General features: G+C 45.1%; 1 protein-coding gene across 1 annotated transcript in view; it reads left to right on the forward strand.

The window, feature by feature from the left end:
• The window catches only part of LOC120021519 (cAMP-specific 3',5'-cyclic phosphodiesterase 4D-like), a 75250-nt gene that overhangs the window by 17866 nt on the left and 39969 nt on the right, over window positions 1-17415 (forward strand). The window contains exons 4-5 of the mRNA XM_038965309.1: window positions 953-1005; window positions 8495-8607. Coding sequence (XP_038821237.1) covers window positions 953-1005; window positions 8495-8607 — 166 coding nt within the window. The remainder of the gene's footprint in view (window positions 1-952; window positions 1006-8494; window positions 8608-17415) is intronic.

A 17415-nucleotide genomic window follows, 5' to 3' on the forward strand; every position in this document is an offset into this window, starting at 1 on the left:
CACCGGGCTATGCACACGTACAGGAGACACCGTGCGCTCTACTGCGTAACACGGTGTCTGCCCGTACTCCCGCTCTCCACGGTTAGCCTGAGAAGTGGGCGCAGGTCTCCTACCTGCCCTTGGCCCACTACCTCTTAGCCCCCCCCCAATAAATTTTTGGGTAGTACTCACGGGCTTTTCGGGCTTCCGTGCTAGACGCTTCCCCTCATAACGCCGGTTTTTGGCTTGATTCTCCGGCCTCCAGCTTTGCTTCCTTGCTGCCTCCTCATATCGCCTCCTCTCAGCTTTAGCTGCCTCCAGCTCCTCTTTGGGGCGGCGATATTCTCCTGGCTGCGCCCAGGGTCCTTTGCCTTCTAGGTCTTCCTCCCATGTCCATTTCTCCAAATAATTCAGCCTCTCCTGTTGCGTGTTCCACTGCTCGAACTCACGCTGCTTGGTTCTGGTTCGGTGGGGAATTCTGTCACGATCGTCAAAAGGACTGAGAGAGGACCAAGGCGCAGCGCGTGGAAAGTACATCTTCTTTTTATTTCAAGAAGGAAAAAACAAAACAACAAATGACAGGGACAGACATCAGTTCAATGTCTAGTTTTGATTTCAATTTGGTTGAGTTGTCAACTAACGTGAATGCAATGTGAAGAAAAAACAAATTCACCATGTCATTGGATTTATGTTAAAAGTTTGGTGAAAAAATGACTAAACTCCTTTACGTTTTCCATGTTGGTTCAACGTCATCACGTAGAATTAGTTATTGAAATGACGTAGAAACAACATTGATTCAACCAGTTTCTTCCCAGAGAGTACCACTGTCCATTAAAACAATTTGGATCGTTGTATTTATTGTTATTGAGCAAAATAGTATATATATTTTTTTTACATATATTCTTTATTTCTGTTGGGAGAAGGAAAGACATTCCTGATCAAACACTTATTTCTCTGTGGTTTCCTTCACCAGGTGGTCCCCTATGTGTAACCAACAACCACCCATCATCAAGTCCTCTTTCTCAGGTAAGACCAACACACACACACACACACACACACACACACACACACACACACACACACACACACACACACACACACACACACACACACACACACACACACACTTTTGAAGTATATTATCTATTGAGCCGTGCTAGAGGACGAAGCTTCAGTTGGCCTCAGTCCAGGCTTGTGTTTATTAGGGCATGCAACAGAAAACGCTTTGCAACAGAAAACAGAAATAAGCATTTCTTATTGGACCATTTTAGTTAGTCTCTACCGGTTTAAGTCTGTTTTCTTCTGGTTTGTGCCTAATGAACACGACCCACTCTTGTTGGTGTGACTTACATCAGGTTGCATGTCTGGCTCTGTTCAAATTTCAGTGTATTCTTCCCCAATCCCTTTCTCCATTCCTTGAATTGATTACAGATCTGGATCTGAGAGGGTTGGATTAGTTAGTCTTTCACTTATCCATGCATGCATGAATCAGTGATTACACCATGGAAGAAAAGAGAAAAGGAGGGATGTTTAAAGTGTATTGGGACTGTGGTGAATCTTGCAGTGCATTGGAGTTACATGGTGCGTGATGGTGGTGCAACACTAGCACCAGATATGTACAGCAGAGGAAGACAAAGGGCATGTTTTACACATTGGTGCCCTGTGCTGGTTTGTTGTTGCGCGTTCCAAAGCAGGCCATTAAGATATTTCTAGATGAATGATCTTTTAAGTTAATAGTGAATATTCAAAAGATGGTATGGTCGTTAAGATTGGTTTCTTGTCTTAATTCAGCTGGTAGTTTTTCACTCCTGCATGACTGTAATATAGATTTTTAGCTTGAACACCACTTGCTATGTTATACTAGGCCTATCATGAACAACTAAAGTGTGTGTGTGTACATGCGTGCGTGTGTTTTGCACATATGTGTGTGTTTGGTCGGGAAGGAGCTAGAAAGGGAGCCATTGGGAAAAAGAATGCCTCCATTAGAGCCCATTAACTAGAGCAATCAAGACCCAGCCAGATCCTTGGCACCTGCCAATACTAATTGACCCGACTTGATTATGAGGAGGAGGCTAAAAATAGCCAGGGTGCCGTCCCCTTTTTTTCTTTCCAAGAATAGTGGAAATATGTGGCCATGTTGCCTCGTATCAGTAATGTTGGTGTATGACCACAATACTTACTGTAAGTTTAAAGGTTGACAGCGAAATGAAGTTGACATGAGCAGCACCACAGATATTGTGATGAGCAAGATACAAGACTTCGCTCTCACACCGTCACACACACAGTATCTGCGCATATGGGTTGGGTTCACCTCAAGCTGTTAGAGCGTGGTAGTTACTGAACCATAACAGGGGGGAAGTTTAGCCTCGCACTTCAACACTCTTAGTTGTTGCGGAAATTGACCCATTATGCTGTTTACTTTGTGCACCTAAGTCATATCGCTGAGCCTACATTCAATTAGATTCATAAAGAGAAATCTTATTCTAAGTCTGATCTCTTCATGAATTCATCATACGTCGCCTCATTCCATGACCCATATCCTGTTGTCTTCCATCAAACTCGGATGAAGAAAACCTTTATGGTATTTTCAATCGAAAAACCAGTGGAATTGTTCAATTTATGAGGCACACATGCTTGTCTGCGGACCACTGCTGGTTTTGAGGGGGTGTTCCGTACTTATTTTTTCAGATTATTTAAGTTCGATGTAAACATTTTTTTTAAATGTACAAAATTATAATAACAGTTGGAAGTATAAATGGTCCTATAAGCAATTTTACATTACTTTTCACAATGTCAAATGTTGTTAATAATAATAGTCCTTTAATTTGTTACATTCACTGCTAAAATGGTCAGAATTTGACTGCCAAGATATTTTATGTGTAAAGAATTCTGAGACTCCGCAAATGGTGGTGCTCAAGAGCTTTTCACAGTGATTTGGTGGTCCCCGGAATGGTAAAGGTTTGGAACCTATGGTAATGTTTCCCAAACCGCTCCTTGAGTCAACTAATCCTTGATTAGCTAAATCAGATGTGCAATAGTATAGCAATAAAATAAGGGTAATTACTGGGGGTACTTAGGCAGAGATTTTGGAAAGGTAGCCCTTTAGCTAATTCTACCAAGGGACATTGTTTGGTGACGATTGCATAAGAGTCCAAATCCTCTTAATATCGGTACAGGGTTTATCATAAGCACTTGCCGTTTCCCTGAGAAGGCAGGCCCAGTGTGTAGCACTGAGCAGGAGAAGAATGCCATCTACATCTTGTCAGCAAGGATAGAGGACCCCTGCGTCAAGCTTCTGAAACGAGAGAGAGAGAGAGAGAGAGAGAAAAAAAACCTGGCTCCCTGTAGAGGAAAGGCTGTGCAACCACTGCAGAACCTGAGACGGAGCTGCATTTCCTGACAAAATGTAAAAAATATAAAACAATTAGAGTGTCATTTTCCCAAATTTGAAACCCTTATTCAAGGTTTCAAAGACCTCTGATGAGGATAGGCTACCCGTCCTGTTGGGGGAGGACGCAGAGAGCTGTGGGTTGGCAGCGCACTATATTGCTGCCTGTCATAAGTTGAGGGACAGTGTCTGACAGACCAATCAACCTGCACATGTACTCTACTGTATGCGTATTGTTATTGTTGAATGTATGGTTATTTTGACCCTTGGTTATTGTTGTTACTGTTGTCCCGTTGACATTTTTGAATCTCATTTTTATTTATATTGTAAATATCCAAAGTAAGCTTTGGCAATATGTACATTGTTACATCATGCCAATAAAGCGAATTGAATTGGAGAGAGAGACTTACTTACTTACTTAGTGTAGCACCAACACCACACAAATACTATCACAATATCAGCAAATAATATACATTACCAGTCAATTTTGTAAAGCTGGTTGAGAGAAGGGTGCAAAGCTGTCATCCAAGTGTCTACTTTGAAGAATCTCAAATATAAAATATATTTTGATTTGTTTAACACTTCTTTGGTTACTACAGGATTCCATATGTATTATTTCATAGTTTTGATCTCTTCACTATTATTCTACAATGTAGAAAATAGTCAAATAAAGAAAAACCCTTGAATGAGTAGGCGTGTCCAAACTTTTGACTGGTACTGTACCTCAACACATAGCAGCATAACTACCTTTGCAAGCTGGTGCTGGGACACATTTTAGTAGAATGCCATTTGTCCTAAAATTTAACAGATCTACACTAAGGAATTTTTTCATACTTGAGCCACCATGGCAGGGTATTTCGGAGCCTTTTAAAAGATTATCTACACCAATTTGTGGTGTTCATTTGCTTTTGCCTCAACTCACGAGGACATCATAATACTGTTGATAAATTACTATATTTTGTAAAGACACAGAAAATGGTGTGTGTCACACACTCGTTCCACCACACATTTTAGATTGATCAATTTTCCAGATGTCTAGAGCATTGTCTGCCCTAATCTGGGATTAAGTAAAAACACAGGGAATATGTGGCTCAGCGGAAATGCCCCTGCATCATTTACTAATGCGGATTAATCGTGAGAAGATTCAGACTGACTCACTACCATTCATAATCCCACTGGCGGAATACTCTGAGTGTTGTGTGTGTGTCATCATGTTTTCTTTGTCTGTCTTTAATAGTCAGAACAACTAGTCAGTGGTGTGAGATTAGTGATTACGTCAAGGGAGGGAGGTAGAAAGGGTGCAAATATAACGATGTGCGCTGAGAGTCAGGAAGCAAGTTCAGGGAGTGTTTTAATAAATAAACACAACATAATACAAAACAAGAAACACTAACTGCACACAGACAAGAAACAGAAACAATGACCAAAGGAAGTGACATATATAGGGAAGGTAATCAGGGACATGATCGAGTCCAGGTGAGTCTGATGACGCGCAAGTGCGCGTAACAATGGTGACAAGTGTGCGCCATAACGAGCAGCCTGGTGACCTAGAGGCCAGAGAGGGAGCACACACGTGACAGCAAAGTCTTAGAACAGGGCATACAGTGGCTTGCGAAAGTATTCACCCCCTGTCACGCCCTGACCTTAGAGATCATTTTATTTCTCTATTTGGTTAGGTCAGGGTGTGACTATGGTGGGCATTCTAGTTTTTAGTTTCTAGGTTGGCTTAGTATGGTTCCCAATCAGAGGCAGCTGTTTATCGTTGTCTCTGATTGGGGATCATATTTAGGCAGCCTTTGCCAGCTGTTGTGTGTGAGATCTTGTTTTTGTATTGTAGCCTTTTTGCACTACAAAGCTGCACGTTCATTTTGTTACTCTTTATTGTTTTGTTGCTGGTTCACATTAATAAACATGATGAACGCCTTCCACGCTGCACCTTGGTCCAATCCTTCCAACAATGATCGTTACAACCCCCCTTGGCATTTTTCCTATTTTGTTGCCTTACAACCTGGAACTAAAATAGATTTTTTGGGGGTTTGTATTATTTGATTTACACAACATGCCTACCACTTTGAAGATGCAAAATATTTTTTATTTTGAAACAAACAAGAAATAAGACAAAAAAACGGAAAATTTGAGCGTGCATAACTATTCACCCCCCAAAGTCAATACTATAGCCACCTTTTCCAGCAATTACAGCTGCAAGTCTCTTGGGGTATGTCTCTATAAGCTTGGCACATCTAGCCACTGGGATTTTTGCCCATTCTTCAAGGCAAAACTGCTCCAGCTCCTTCAAGTTGGATGGGTTTCGCTGGTGGACAGCAATATTTAAGTCATACCACAGATTCTCAATTGGATTGAGGTCTGGGCTTTGACTAGGACACTCCAAGACATTTAAATGTTTCCCCTTAAACCACTCGAATGTTGCTCCAGCAGTATGCTTAGGGTCATTGTCCTGCTGGAAGGTGAACCTTCGTCCCAGTCTCAAATCTCTGGAAGAATTTCCCTGTATTTAGCGCCATCCTTCAATTCTGGCCAGTTTCTCAGTACCTGCCAATGAAAAACATCCTCACAGCATGATGCTGCCACAACCATTTCTTCACTGTGGGGATGGTGTTCTCAGGGTGATGAGAGGTGTTGGGTTTGCGCCAGACATAGTGTTTTCCTTGATGGCCAAAAAGCTCAACTTTTGTCTCATCTGACCAGAGTACCTTCTTCTATATGTTTGGGGAGTCTCCCACAGGCAGATAAAGTACAAAAGAACAGACAGTTTTTCAGTCTCACGGTACAGTTTCAGTATCTGCTTTTGGCGAACACCAAACGTGTTTGCTTATTTTTTTCTTTAAGCAACAGCTTTTTTCTGGCCACTCTTCCGTAAAGCCCAGCTCTGTGGAGTGTACGACTTAAAGTGGTCCTATGGACAGATACTCCACTCTCCGCTGTGGAGCTTTTCAGCTCCTTCAGGGTTATCTTTGGTCTCTTTGTTGCCTCTCTGATTAATGCCCTCCTTGCCTGGTCTGTGCGTTTTGGTGGGCAGCCCTCTCTTGGCAGGTTTGTTGTGGTGCCATATTCTTTCAATTTTTAATGATGGATTTAATGGTATTCTGTGGGATGTTCAAAGTTTCTGATATTTTTTTATAATCCAACCCTGATCTGTACTTCTCCACAAATTTGTCCCTGACCTGTTTGGAGAGCTCCTTGGTCTTCATGGTGCTGCTTGCTTGGTGGTGTTGCAGACTCTGGAGCCTTTCAGAACAATGGTGTATATACTGAGATCATGTGACAGATCATGTGACACTTAGATTGCACACAGGTGGACTTTATTTAAGAAATTATGTGACTTCTGAAGGTAATTGGTTACACCAGATCTTATTTAGGGACTTCATAGCAAAGGGGGTGAATAGATATGCACGCACCACATTTCCATCTTTTTTTTTTTTTTTTTTTGAAACTTCACCAATTTGGACTATTTTGTGTATGTCCATTACATGTAATCCAAATAAAAATACATTTCAATTACAGGTTGTAAATGCAACAAAACAGTAAAAACGCCAAAGGGGATGAATACTTTTGCAAGGCACTATATGTAGTAATCAATGTATAATCTATCCTGTGTGTGTTTATGTAATTCTGTGTGATTATTTAGTTAGTAAATAAATAATTAAGCCAAGTTGTGTATCGCTGATTCATCATGGAGACTAGGGTTCGTGCAGATTTTTAGGATATTACGTTGTTCAGAATGAGAATTGAGATATATGAAAGAAGGTACTCTGGTTGAGATATATAATAATTGAACGTGGTGGAACGGAAATGGTGCTCCACCAAACTGTATCTGTCTGTGTTGCACCTGTGGTAAAGATCTAGGACCAGGTTACCCTAATTTTATGCCAACCTTAACCATTAGAGGGTTCAGTAGACATCTGACCCTGGTTCAGTAGTTAGTGGCAACTTCAAAAACTTTCAGATTTGAATCTGTGACTCCCGTCCAGTCCGGGTAGCCTGGTGCTCCAGTCCGGCTCTTCCCGTGTGCTGAGCTGTGCTTCTCTCTCAGACCAGTGTTCTCACAGAAGCAAGCGTTTTTTCGACTCATGCAATTTTGATTCAGCCATCCCTCCTATAGATGTGTTGCTTAGCCACAGTCAGACCTGCTTGGATCTTTCTCTTCGTCCGTCTGTCAGAGCAGCAGTCATCGCCAGTGTGTCATCGTTGCAGGAAGGAAAGGGGATTTGAGACAGGAAATAAGCTCATCTGTGGCTCTGTGTGTGTGTGTACTATGAATGGGGTTCTATGTCTTTAGAGGAGGGGGATAGAGGAAGAGGTGTGTGTATGTGTGTGTTTGGAAAGGGTCTTTGTTAATAACTCATCATGAGAAGCTGAGGAAGTTTTCTCATTTTTCCTTCCAGATATCCTTAGGAAGAGTGTTGGATCTCGTGGAGTGATGTGTGACACAGATTTTCCTGCTATCCCAGATCTGGGAATCTTTTGGGCTGGATAAAGAACAACTCCGACCGGACCGTTGAAAAGATTTGTGTGTAACCACTCGTGGAGCAGGGGGGCTGCTTTACTGCGTTTTTGGAAGGCTGGACTCATTCTATTGTGACACTATGGAACTATTTCTCCCTTAGATTCTAGAACTGTGGATACTGGAACTGTATGTTGTGAATTCTAGAACCTCTCACTCCGGATTGTAGAACTGTGCATTGTGAATACTATAACTGCACTCTGTGGAACTTTCGCTCCTTGCGATTCTTAGAACTACTTCTACTACTGTAACTTCTCTCAGGAGAGGGACAGATGGGTGATTGTTGACGCTTTAGGGGTTATCAAAGACACTTACCTGCAACTAGAGACCATCTCTGAGACGAGTCTTTTCCCCTTTTTAAATCTCTCTCTGTGGAGACGCTATCTTCACCATTGCCAGATTTTGCCCCCTAAGCTCCCCTTACTATGAAGAGTCACCCATGCGTCCACACTGGCAACCTGGGCATGGTGCTCGTCTACGGTGTCATCACCGATGAAACACATGAGATGACATCGCACAGCCCTGTCAAGTGCCTCAAAACTGACCACCGTCACTCACCACCCCTCCCTGTCCCTGTCCCCCTGTCCCCTGTCTCCCTCTTCCAGAGGAGGCCTACCAGAAGCTGTCCACGGAGATGCTGGAGGAGCTGGACTGGTGCCTGGCCCAGCTGGAGACCCTGCAGATCAGACACTCTGTCAGCGAGATGGCCTCCAACAAGGTAAGACCACTATCTACTTAGTATTAGTAGTAATAATTAAGTAGTAGCTATCTTCACAACACTCGCTATGTGCTTTGGTTGAAAGAGTGAGACCAACTGCCACATGGCAACGGGCATGGTGTTGGCTAGTGCATTTTGAGATAGCTCTTTACAGTAGGCCCACATGTTCTAGGTGCGTATGCTTTGGGTGAAAGAGTGTGAGCAACAGGGCAGAGGCATGACGTTCTAGTGGATTTGGTTGAGCTAGCACTTTACAGTATAGCCTACATGGTCTGTGACCAAGGTCTAAGTCTCAAAGTGGGATATGGGGAGAGGACACAGAGTGTGATCATAAGTGACCAGTCACATCTCATGTACAAAGAACATCAGCACCATCATGAGACACATGACAATAACACAACTACAGCTTTAGGTTATATCTCAAGGGTCAAAAATCTCCTGCATATTTAATTACTGCACCCAAATGCACACTACTCATTTTGTGTACCAGGCACAATATGCACTGAACATTGCACCTGTGAGCAATTCTCTTTTTGTCCACAGTCACATGGCATATATGACGGTTACAGGTGGATGGATTGTTGACTATATTGCAGAGGATGAGATTTGTTGGAAAGAACAGTAATACTGCAGGTTGAATTCCTTATTATAGGGATGTTTCAGTTGAACCATGCGTAGAGTACTGCTGTCTCTGGTTATATCACTTCCTGCTCGCTCCTTTCCAAGTGGCTGCTTATTTGATGGCGCTGTTAGTTAACCCGTGCTCACCCTATGGGGTGTAGGCCTCCTAAGTGTAGGTAATAAATTGTCCTTTTATTCAGTCATTTACCTGTGTGTTCCCCCTGGGAGCAGCTAATAACTAGCCTAGGCAGACACAGAGTCAGACTCGCTGCCCCACTGTTGATCAGCTAAAGTAGCAGCAGCTAGACAGGCTCTTGGATAGCACCTCACTTAGATCCAAGATGTCAGTCGCAGGGAGCCAGTCTCAGGCAGATGTTTTGTACAGAAACCTAGCACTAGGCTAGCGTAGCATCCTGCTCTGCTGTCTGCCATGGCTCCGGAGTTGTCTCCAGTCGATAACTGATGCCATCAGTATGCTCGACCATGTCGAAGAGGAATGAAGGGCAGCAGATTGTGTTTCTGCCTGAGTAGTTTTGTCACTGTATCTGCGAGGGAACTACGTTTGGGGGAGTTTGTGCGTGCGTGTGTGTGCTTTGTTGCTGTTTTTGTCACAGGTTCTGGTTTGACCTCTAGCGTGCATACGACTGTTGTTATTCCAGTATGTGACACATGTAGCCCATTACTGCAACACCTTGTATTTGTTAGACTGGAAGATATCAATTGATTATAGTAATAATCTACGGCCCAATATTTTTATGGCAGTGTGTGTGTGTGTGTGTGTGTGTGTGTGTGTGTGTGTGTGCACGTACATATGTGTGTGTTTGTGCGGATAATAAAATGTGTGTATGTAAGGGTAAATTTTTCTGACAGAGTGATTCTTTTAGTAAGTGTGTGTGTTACCGACGTGTGTGTGTGTGTGTATGCTGCTGGAAAGAAGGTAATTGGGCCGATGCCCCAGATCTGGGCCAGAGTGTGTGAATATGCCAGTCGTGGGCTGACTGCCTTGGTCCTCCACGACATAGAAAGTGGATATGCATGGATGCATGTCACAATGGTCAAATTCAAACACAACTGGAGAATGTCAGAATGGTAAAAAAATATATCGATTTCCGCTAATTTTAACATTCTTTCATATTGTCTATATTAAAAAGCACTTCATTTAATTAATAACAGGCTTTTAACATGTTATTGGTGCACAATTTCTACTTAATTTATCAATGGGAAGCAAAACCCAGCTAACAATTCTGAGAGTGTAAGGACCGACGCCGGAGATGAGAAGCAGGTACGGGGAGTCAACATTTAATAAGGAACAAGCATGAAACAAGACAGGCACAGCATCAGCACATGGGCAAAACAACGACATTCGACAATCAATGCAGCAGCGGGGAACAGCGATGGGGAACTGACAAATATAGGGGAGGTAATAAACAGGTAATTGAGTCCAGCTGATGCACGTGACGGGGAAAGGCAGGTGTGCGTACTGCTGGTGGCAGGAGTGCATAATGCTGTGGAGCCTGGTACCTTCGAGCGCCAGGGAGGGGGAGCGGGAGCAGGCGTGACAGTACCCCCCCCCCTCTAGGGGCGCCACTCGGCGTCCCACCTGGGCGAGCCTGACGGGCTGGTTGAAGCACGGGCGCTGGACAAATCGGCTGGGTGTAAAATCCCAACAACCGGTAGGGGCATGGGAGCCTGGCGAACTGGCTCAGGCGTGGGAGCCTGACTACCCGTTTGAGGCGTGACTGCCTGATGATCCCGCTGGCACGTGGGAGCCTGATGAGCCGGCTGAAGCGTAGACGCCTGGTGAGCCGGCTGAGGCGTAAAACCCTGGCGATCCGGCTGAGGCCTGACGTGGGATGGGCGCCTGCTGAGCCAACCGGGACAAGAAAACCTCTCGAGCCAGCTAGGGCGTGGAAGCCCGACGTGCTGGCTTAGGCACCCCCGGTTCCATAGGCGGCAGCCCTCGGACCCGGCGTCACCACCAATCGGAACGCCAGCAATCCCGATGCTTCGTTAGATGGCTGCTGTAAGGGAAACATTCCATGTGTGTTAGTAAAAACCTTTTTAGAATGTATTTTGGTTTTAAAGGAGAACATTCCCTTAATGTCAAGCAGAACTTATCTAGAACGTGGTTACCATGTTCTCAGAATAAAAGACAATAATGTTCTAGATACGTTTCATGAGAACGCAGCTAGAACATGAATGTGTCCAGTTTCCTGAAGGTTAGGAGAATATTCCATCAACGTCACATCAAAAATACACAGAACATGGTTGCCATTAGTGTTGTCATGATACCAGTATCTCGATACAATGATACCAGATTTTCCTTGGCAAAAAATATAACATGAAGCAGACTTTACTCTTTGGTCCTACATTTTGCGAAAGTAACAAATGTTACTCTGGGTGACAACGTAAGGCAGTTTTCCTCAAATTGAGTCTGCTTCATGTTTTGTTTCCTTTGCTTCAGTATCGCGATACTGGTATTGTGACAACACTAGTTGCCATGTTCTCAGAATATACAGTGCCTTTGGGAATGTATTGAAAGCCCTTGAATTATTCCACATTTTGTTGTGTTACAGCCTAAAATTCTAAATTGATTAAATATTTATTTATTTTACCCCAGAATGACAAAGTGAAAATATGTTTTTTACAAGTTTTTGGCAGATTTATCTAATTATTCACACCCCTGAGCAAATACATGTTAGAATTACCTTTGGCAGCGATTACAGCTGTGAGTCTCTAAGGCACGTGTCAAACTCATTCCAGGGAGGGCCGAGTGTCTGCGGATTTTTGCTCCTCCCTTGTACTTGATTGATGAATTAAGGTCACTAATTAGTAAGGATCTCCCCTCACCTGTTTGTCTAGGTCTTAACTGTAAGGAAAACCAAACACCAGCATACACTAGGCCCTCCATGGAATGAGTTTGCACACCTGGATTGTACAATATTTGCAAATTATCAATTTTTAAAGATTCTTCAAGCTCTGTCAAGTTGGTTCATCATTCAAAGACAGTAATTTTGAAGTCTTGCCAAAACTGTAACTAGGCCACTCAGGAACATTCAATGTTGTGTGGGTAAGCAACTCTAGTGTATATTTGGCCTTGGGTTTTAGGTTATTGTCCTGCTGAAAGGGGAATTTGTCTCCCAGTGTTTGTTGGAAAGCAGTCTGAACCAGGTTTTCCTCTGGGATTTTGTGTGTGCTTAGCTTGATTTGGTTTATTTTATCCCAAAAAACTCCCTAGTCCTTGCCGATGACAAGAATACCCATAACATGATGCAGCCACCACCATGCTTAAAAATATGAAGAATTGTACTAAGTGATGTGTTGTTAGATTTGCCCTAAACATAACACTTCGTATTCAGGACATAAATTGAATTTCTTTGCCACATGTTTTGCAGTTTTACTTTAGAGCCTTATTGCAAACTGGATGCAAGTTTTGTAATATATGTATTCTGTACAGGCTTCCTTCTTTTTACTCTGTCATTTAGGTTAGTATTGTGGAGTAACTACAATGTTGTTGATCCATTCTCAATTTTCTCCTATCACAACCATTAAACTCTGTAACTGTTTGAAAGTCACCATTGCCCTCATGGTGAAATCCCTGAGGGGTTGCCTTCCTCACCAGCAAATTAGTTAGGAAGGATGCCAGTTGTCTTTGTGTCACGCCCTGGCCTTAGTATTCTTTGTTTTCTTAATTATTTTAGTTAGGTCAGGGTGTGACATGGGGAATGTATGTGTTTTTTGTAGTGTCTAGGGTGGTTGTAAGGTTTAGGGGGTTTATTAGAGTAGTTGGGTTTATGTTTAGTATAGTAGTCTAGCTGTGTCTATGGTTGAGTGTAGGTATCTAGGAAAGTCTATGGTTGCCTGAATTGGGTCTCAATTAGAGACAGCTGGTTATTGTTGTCTCTGATTGGGAGCCATATTTAAGGCAACCATAGGCTTTAGCTGTTTGTGGGGAATTGTCTATGTCGAAGTGTTTTGTGTCAGCACTGATGTTTGTATAGCTTCACGGTCGTCTGTTCTGTTTGTTGTTTTGTTGTTTCCTTCTTTAAAATAAAAGAAGATGTACTTTCCACGCGCTGCGCCTTGGTCCTCTCTCAGTCCCGTTGACGATCGTGACAGAATTCCCCACCAATCTACGACCAAGCGGCGTGTCAAGCGGCAACAGGATCCACCTACACAGGATTCATGGACATGGGAGGAGATACTGGATGGTAAGGGGCCTTGGGCACAACCGGGAGAATATCGCCTCCCTCGTGAAGAGCTGGAGGCAGCTAAAGCCGAGAGGAGGCGATATGAGGAGGCAGCACGGAAGCAAGGCTGGAAGCCCGTGAGTACAACCCCAAAATTTCTTGGGGGGGGCCTTAAAGGGAGTGTGGCGAAGTCAGGTAGGAGACCTGCGCCTACTCCCTGTACTTACCGTGGAGAGCGAGAGTACGGGCAGACACCGTGTTACGCAGTAGAGCGCATGGTGTCTCCTGTACGTGTGCATAGCCCGGTTCGGTACATTCCAGCTCCACGTATCGGCCGGGCTAGATTGAGCGTTGAGCCGGATGTCATGAAGCCGGTCCAACGTATCTGGTCACCAGTGCGTCTCCTCGGGCCGGCGTACATGGCACCAGCCTTACGCATGGTGTCCCCGGTTCGCCTACATAGCCCGGTGCGGGTTATTCCACCTCCCCGCACTGGTCGGGCGACGGGGAGCATACAACCAGGTAAGGTTGGGCAGGCTCAGTGCTCAAGGGAGCCAGTACGCATGCACGGTCCGGTATTTCCGGCGCCACCTCCCCGCCCCGACCCAGTACCACCAGTGCCTCCTCCACGCACTAGCCCTATGGTGCGTGTCTCCAGCCTTTTGCCACCGGTGCCTACACCACGCACCAAGCCTCCTGTGTGTCCCCAGAGTCCTGTGCGTCCTGTTGCTGCTCCCCGCACTAGCCCTGAGATGCGTGTCCCCAGTCCGGTACCACCAGTTCCGGCACCACGCACTAGGCCTAATGTGCGCTCCCAGGGTCCAGTATGCCCTGTTCCTTCTCCCCGCACTAGCCTGAAGGTGCGTGTCCTTAGCCCGGTGCCTCCAGTTCCGGCACCACGCACCAGGCCTACAGTGCGCCTCATGCGGCCAGAGCCATCCGTCTGCCCAGTGCCATCTGAGCCATCCGTCTGCCCAGCGCCATCTGAGCCATCCGTCTCCCCAGCGCCATCTGAGCCATCCGTCTCCCCAGCGCCATCTGAGCCATCCGTCTCCCCAGCGCCATCTGAGCCATCCGTCTCCCCAGCGCCGTCTGAGCCATCCGTCTCCCCAGCGCCGTCTGAGCCATCCGTCTCCCCAGCGCCATTAGAGCCGCCCGTCTGTCCCGAGCCGTCAGAGCCGTTAGTCAGTCAGGAGCCGCTAGAGCCATTCATCAGACAGGATCTGCCAGAGCCGCCAACCAGACAGGATCTGCCAGAGCCGCCAACCAGACAGGATCTGCCAGAGCCGCCAGCCAGCCATGAGCGTCCAGATCCGCCAGCCAGCCATGAGCGTCCAGATCCGCCAGCCAGCCATGAGCGTCCAGATCCGCCAGCCAGCCATGAGCGTCCAGATCCGTCAGCCAGCCATGAGCAGCCAGATCCGTCAGCCAGCCATGAGCAGCCAGATCCGTCAGCCAGCCATGAGCAGCCAGATCCGTCAGCCAGCCATGAGCAGCCAGATCCGTCAGCCAGCCATGAGCAGCCAGATCCGTCAGCCAGCCATGAGCAGCCAGATCCGTCAGCCAGCCATGAGCAGCCAGATCCGTCAGCCAGCCATGAGCAGCCAGATCCATCAGCCAGCCATGAGCAGCCAGATCCGTCAGCCAGCCATGAGCCGTCCAGCCAGGATCCGCCAGAGCCGTCATCCAGCCAGGATCCGTTCCTCAGTCCGGAGCTGCCGTCCCTCAGTCCGGAGCTGCCCCTTATCCTGGTGCTGCCCCTTATCCTGGTGCTGCCCCTTATCCTGGTGCTGCCCCTTATCCTGGTGCTGCCCCTTATCCTGGTGCTGCCCCTTATCCTGGTGCTGCCCCTTATCCCGGTGCTGCCCCTTAGTCCGGTGCTGCCCCTTAGTCCGGTGCTGCCCCTTAGTCCGGTGCTGCCCCTTAGTCCGGTGCTGCCCCTTAGTCCGGTGCTGCCCCTTAGTCCGGTGCTGCCCCTTAATCCAGTGGGGTTAAGTTGGCGGGTGGCCATTTGGAGGAGGCTACGTAAGCGGGTAGTGACTATGGTGGGGTGGGGACCACGACCAGTGCCGGAGCCGCCGCCGTGGACGGACGCCCACCCAGACCCTCCCCTAGACTATGTGCTGGTGCGCCCGGAGTTCGCACCTTAAGGGGGGGGGGGGTTATGTCACGCCCTGGCCTTAGTCTTCTTTGTTTTCTTAATTATTTTAGTTAGGTCAGGGTGTGACATGGGGAATGTATGTGTTTTTTGTAGTGTCTAGGGTGGTTGTAAGGTTTAGGGGGTTTATTAGAGTAGTTGGGTTTATGTTTAGTATAGTAGTCTAGCTGTGTCTATGGTTGAGTGTAGGTATCTAGGAAAGTCTATGGTTGCCTGAATTGGGTCTCAATTAGAGACAGCTGGTTATTGTTGTCTCTGATTGGGAGCCATATTTAAGGCAACCATAGGCTTTAGCTGTTTGTGGGGAATTGTCTATGTCGAAGTGTTTTGTGTCAGCACTGATGTTTGTATAGCTTCACGGTCGTCTGTTCTGTTTGTTGTTTTGTTTTTTCCTTCTTTAAAATAAAAGAAGATGTACTTTCCACGCGCTGCGCCTTGGTCCTCTCTCAGTCCCGTTGACGATCGTGACACTTTGTAGTGACTGTGTGTATTGATACACCATCCAAAGTGTAATTAATAACTTCATCATGCTCAAAGGGATATTCAATGTCTGTATTTTAATTTTTTTCATCTACCAATAGGTGTCCTTCTTTGTGTATTGGATAGAAAACACTCAGAAGTTTCTAAAACTGTTTGAATTATGTCTGTGAGTATAACAGAACTCATATGGCAGGCAAAAACCTGAGAAGTTCCACTTCCTGTTTGAATTTTTTCTGAGGTGGCAGATTTTCAACCATGCTCTCATTGAAATTACAGCGAGATATTGATGAGTTTTCACTAGTTAGGTGGCAGACCTGACTAGAATTAGTCAGGTCTGCCACGAGCTGACCATGCGTTCACATGAGGAGGACCTCCGTTCCACCGCTCTTCTGAAGTCAATCTAATTCTCCGGTTGGAACGTTATTCAAGATATGTTAACAACATTCTAAAGATTGATTCAGTACATCGTTTGACATGTTTCTACTGACTGTTACGGAACTTTTGGACATTTCGTCACCTTATAGTGGACGCGCTTTGTGACTTTGGAATTGTTTACCAAATGCGCTAACCAAGTAGCTAATTGGACAAAAATAAAAGACATTATCGAACAAATCAAGCATTTATTGTGGACCTGGGATTCCTAGGACTGCATTCCGATGAAGTTCATCAAAGGTAAGGAAACATTTATCATGTATTTTCTGGTTTCTGTTGACCCCAACATGGCAGCTAATTTGGCTATTGTTCTGAGCTCCGTCTCAGATTATTGCATGATTTGCTTTTTCCGTAAAGTTTTTTTTAAATCTGACACAGCGGTTGCATTAAGGAGAGGTATATCTATAATTCCATGTGTATAACTTGTATTATCATCTACATTTATGATGAGTATTTCTGTTGAAACGATGTGTCTGTGCAAAATCACTTGATGTTTTTGGAACAAGTGAATGTAACGCGCCAATGTAAACTCAGATTTTTTGTTATAAATATGAACTTTATCAAACAAAACATGCATGTATTCTGTAACATGAAGTCCTATGAGTGTTATCTGATGAAGATAATCAAAGGTTAGTGATTCATTTTATCTCTATTTCTGCTTTTTCTGACTGCTATCTTTTGCTGGGAAAATGGCTGTGCTTATTGTGGTTTGGTGGTGACCTAACATAATCGTTTGTAGTGCTTTCGATGAAAAGCATATTTGGAATCGGACACTTTGGTGGGATTAACAACAAGATTACCTTTAAAATGATATAAAACACATGTATGTTTGAGTAATTTTAATCATGAGATTTCTGTTTGAATTTGGCGCCCTGCACTTTCACTGGCTGTTGTCATATTGATCCCGGTAGCGGGATGCAGCCATAA

The sequence above is a fragment of the Salvelinus namaycush genome, chromosome 26 (assembly GCF_016432855.1).
Source record: "Salvelinus namaycush isolate Seneca chromosome 26, SaNama_1.0, whole genome shotgun sequence".
NCBI classification, from domain to species: domain Eukaryota; kingdom Metazoa; phylum Chordata; class Actinopteri; order Salmoniformes; family Salmonidae; genus Salvelinus; species Salvelinus namaycush.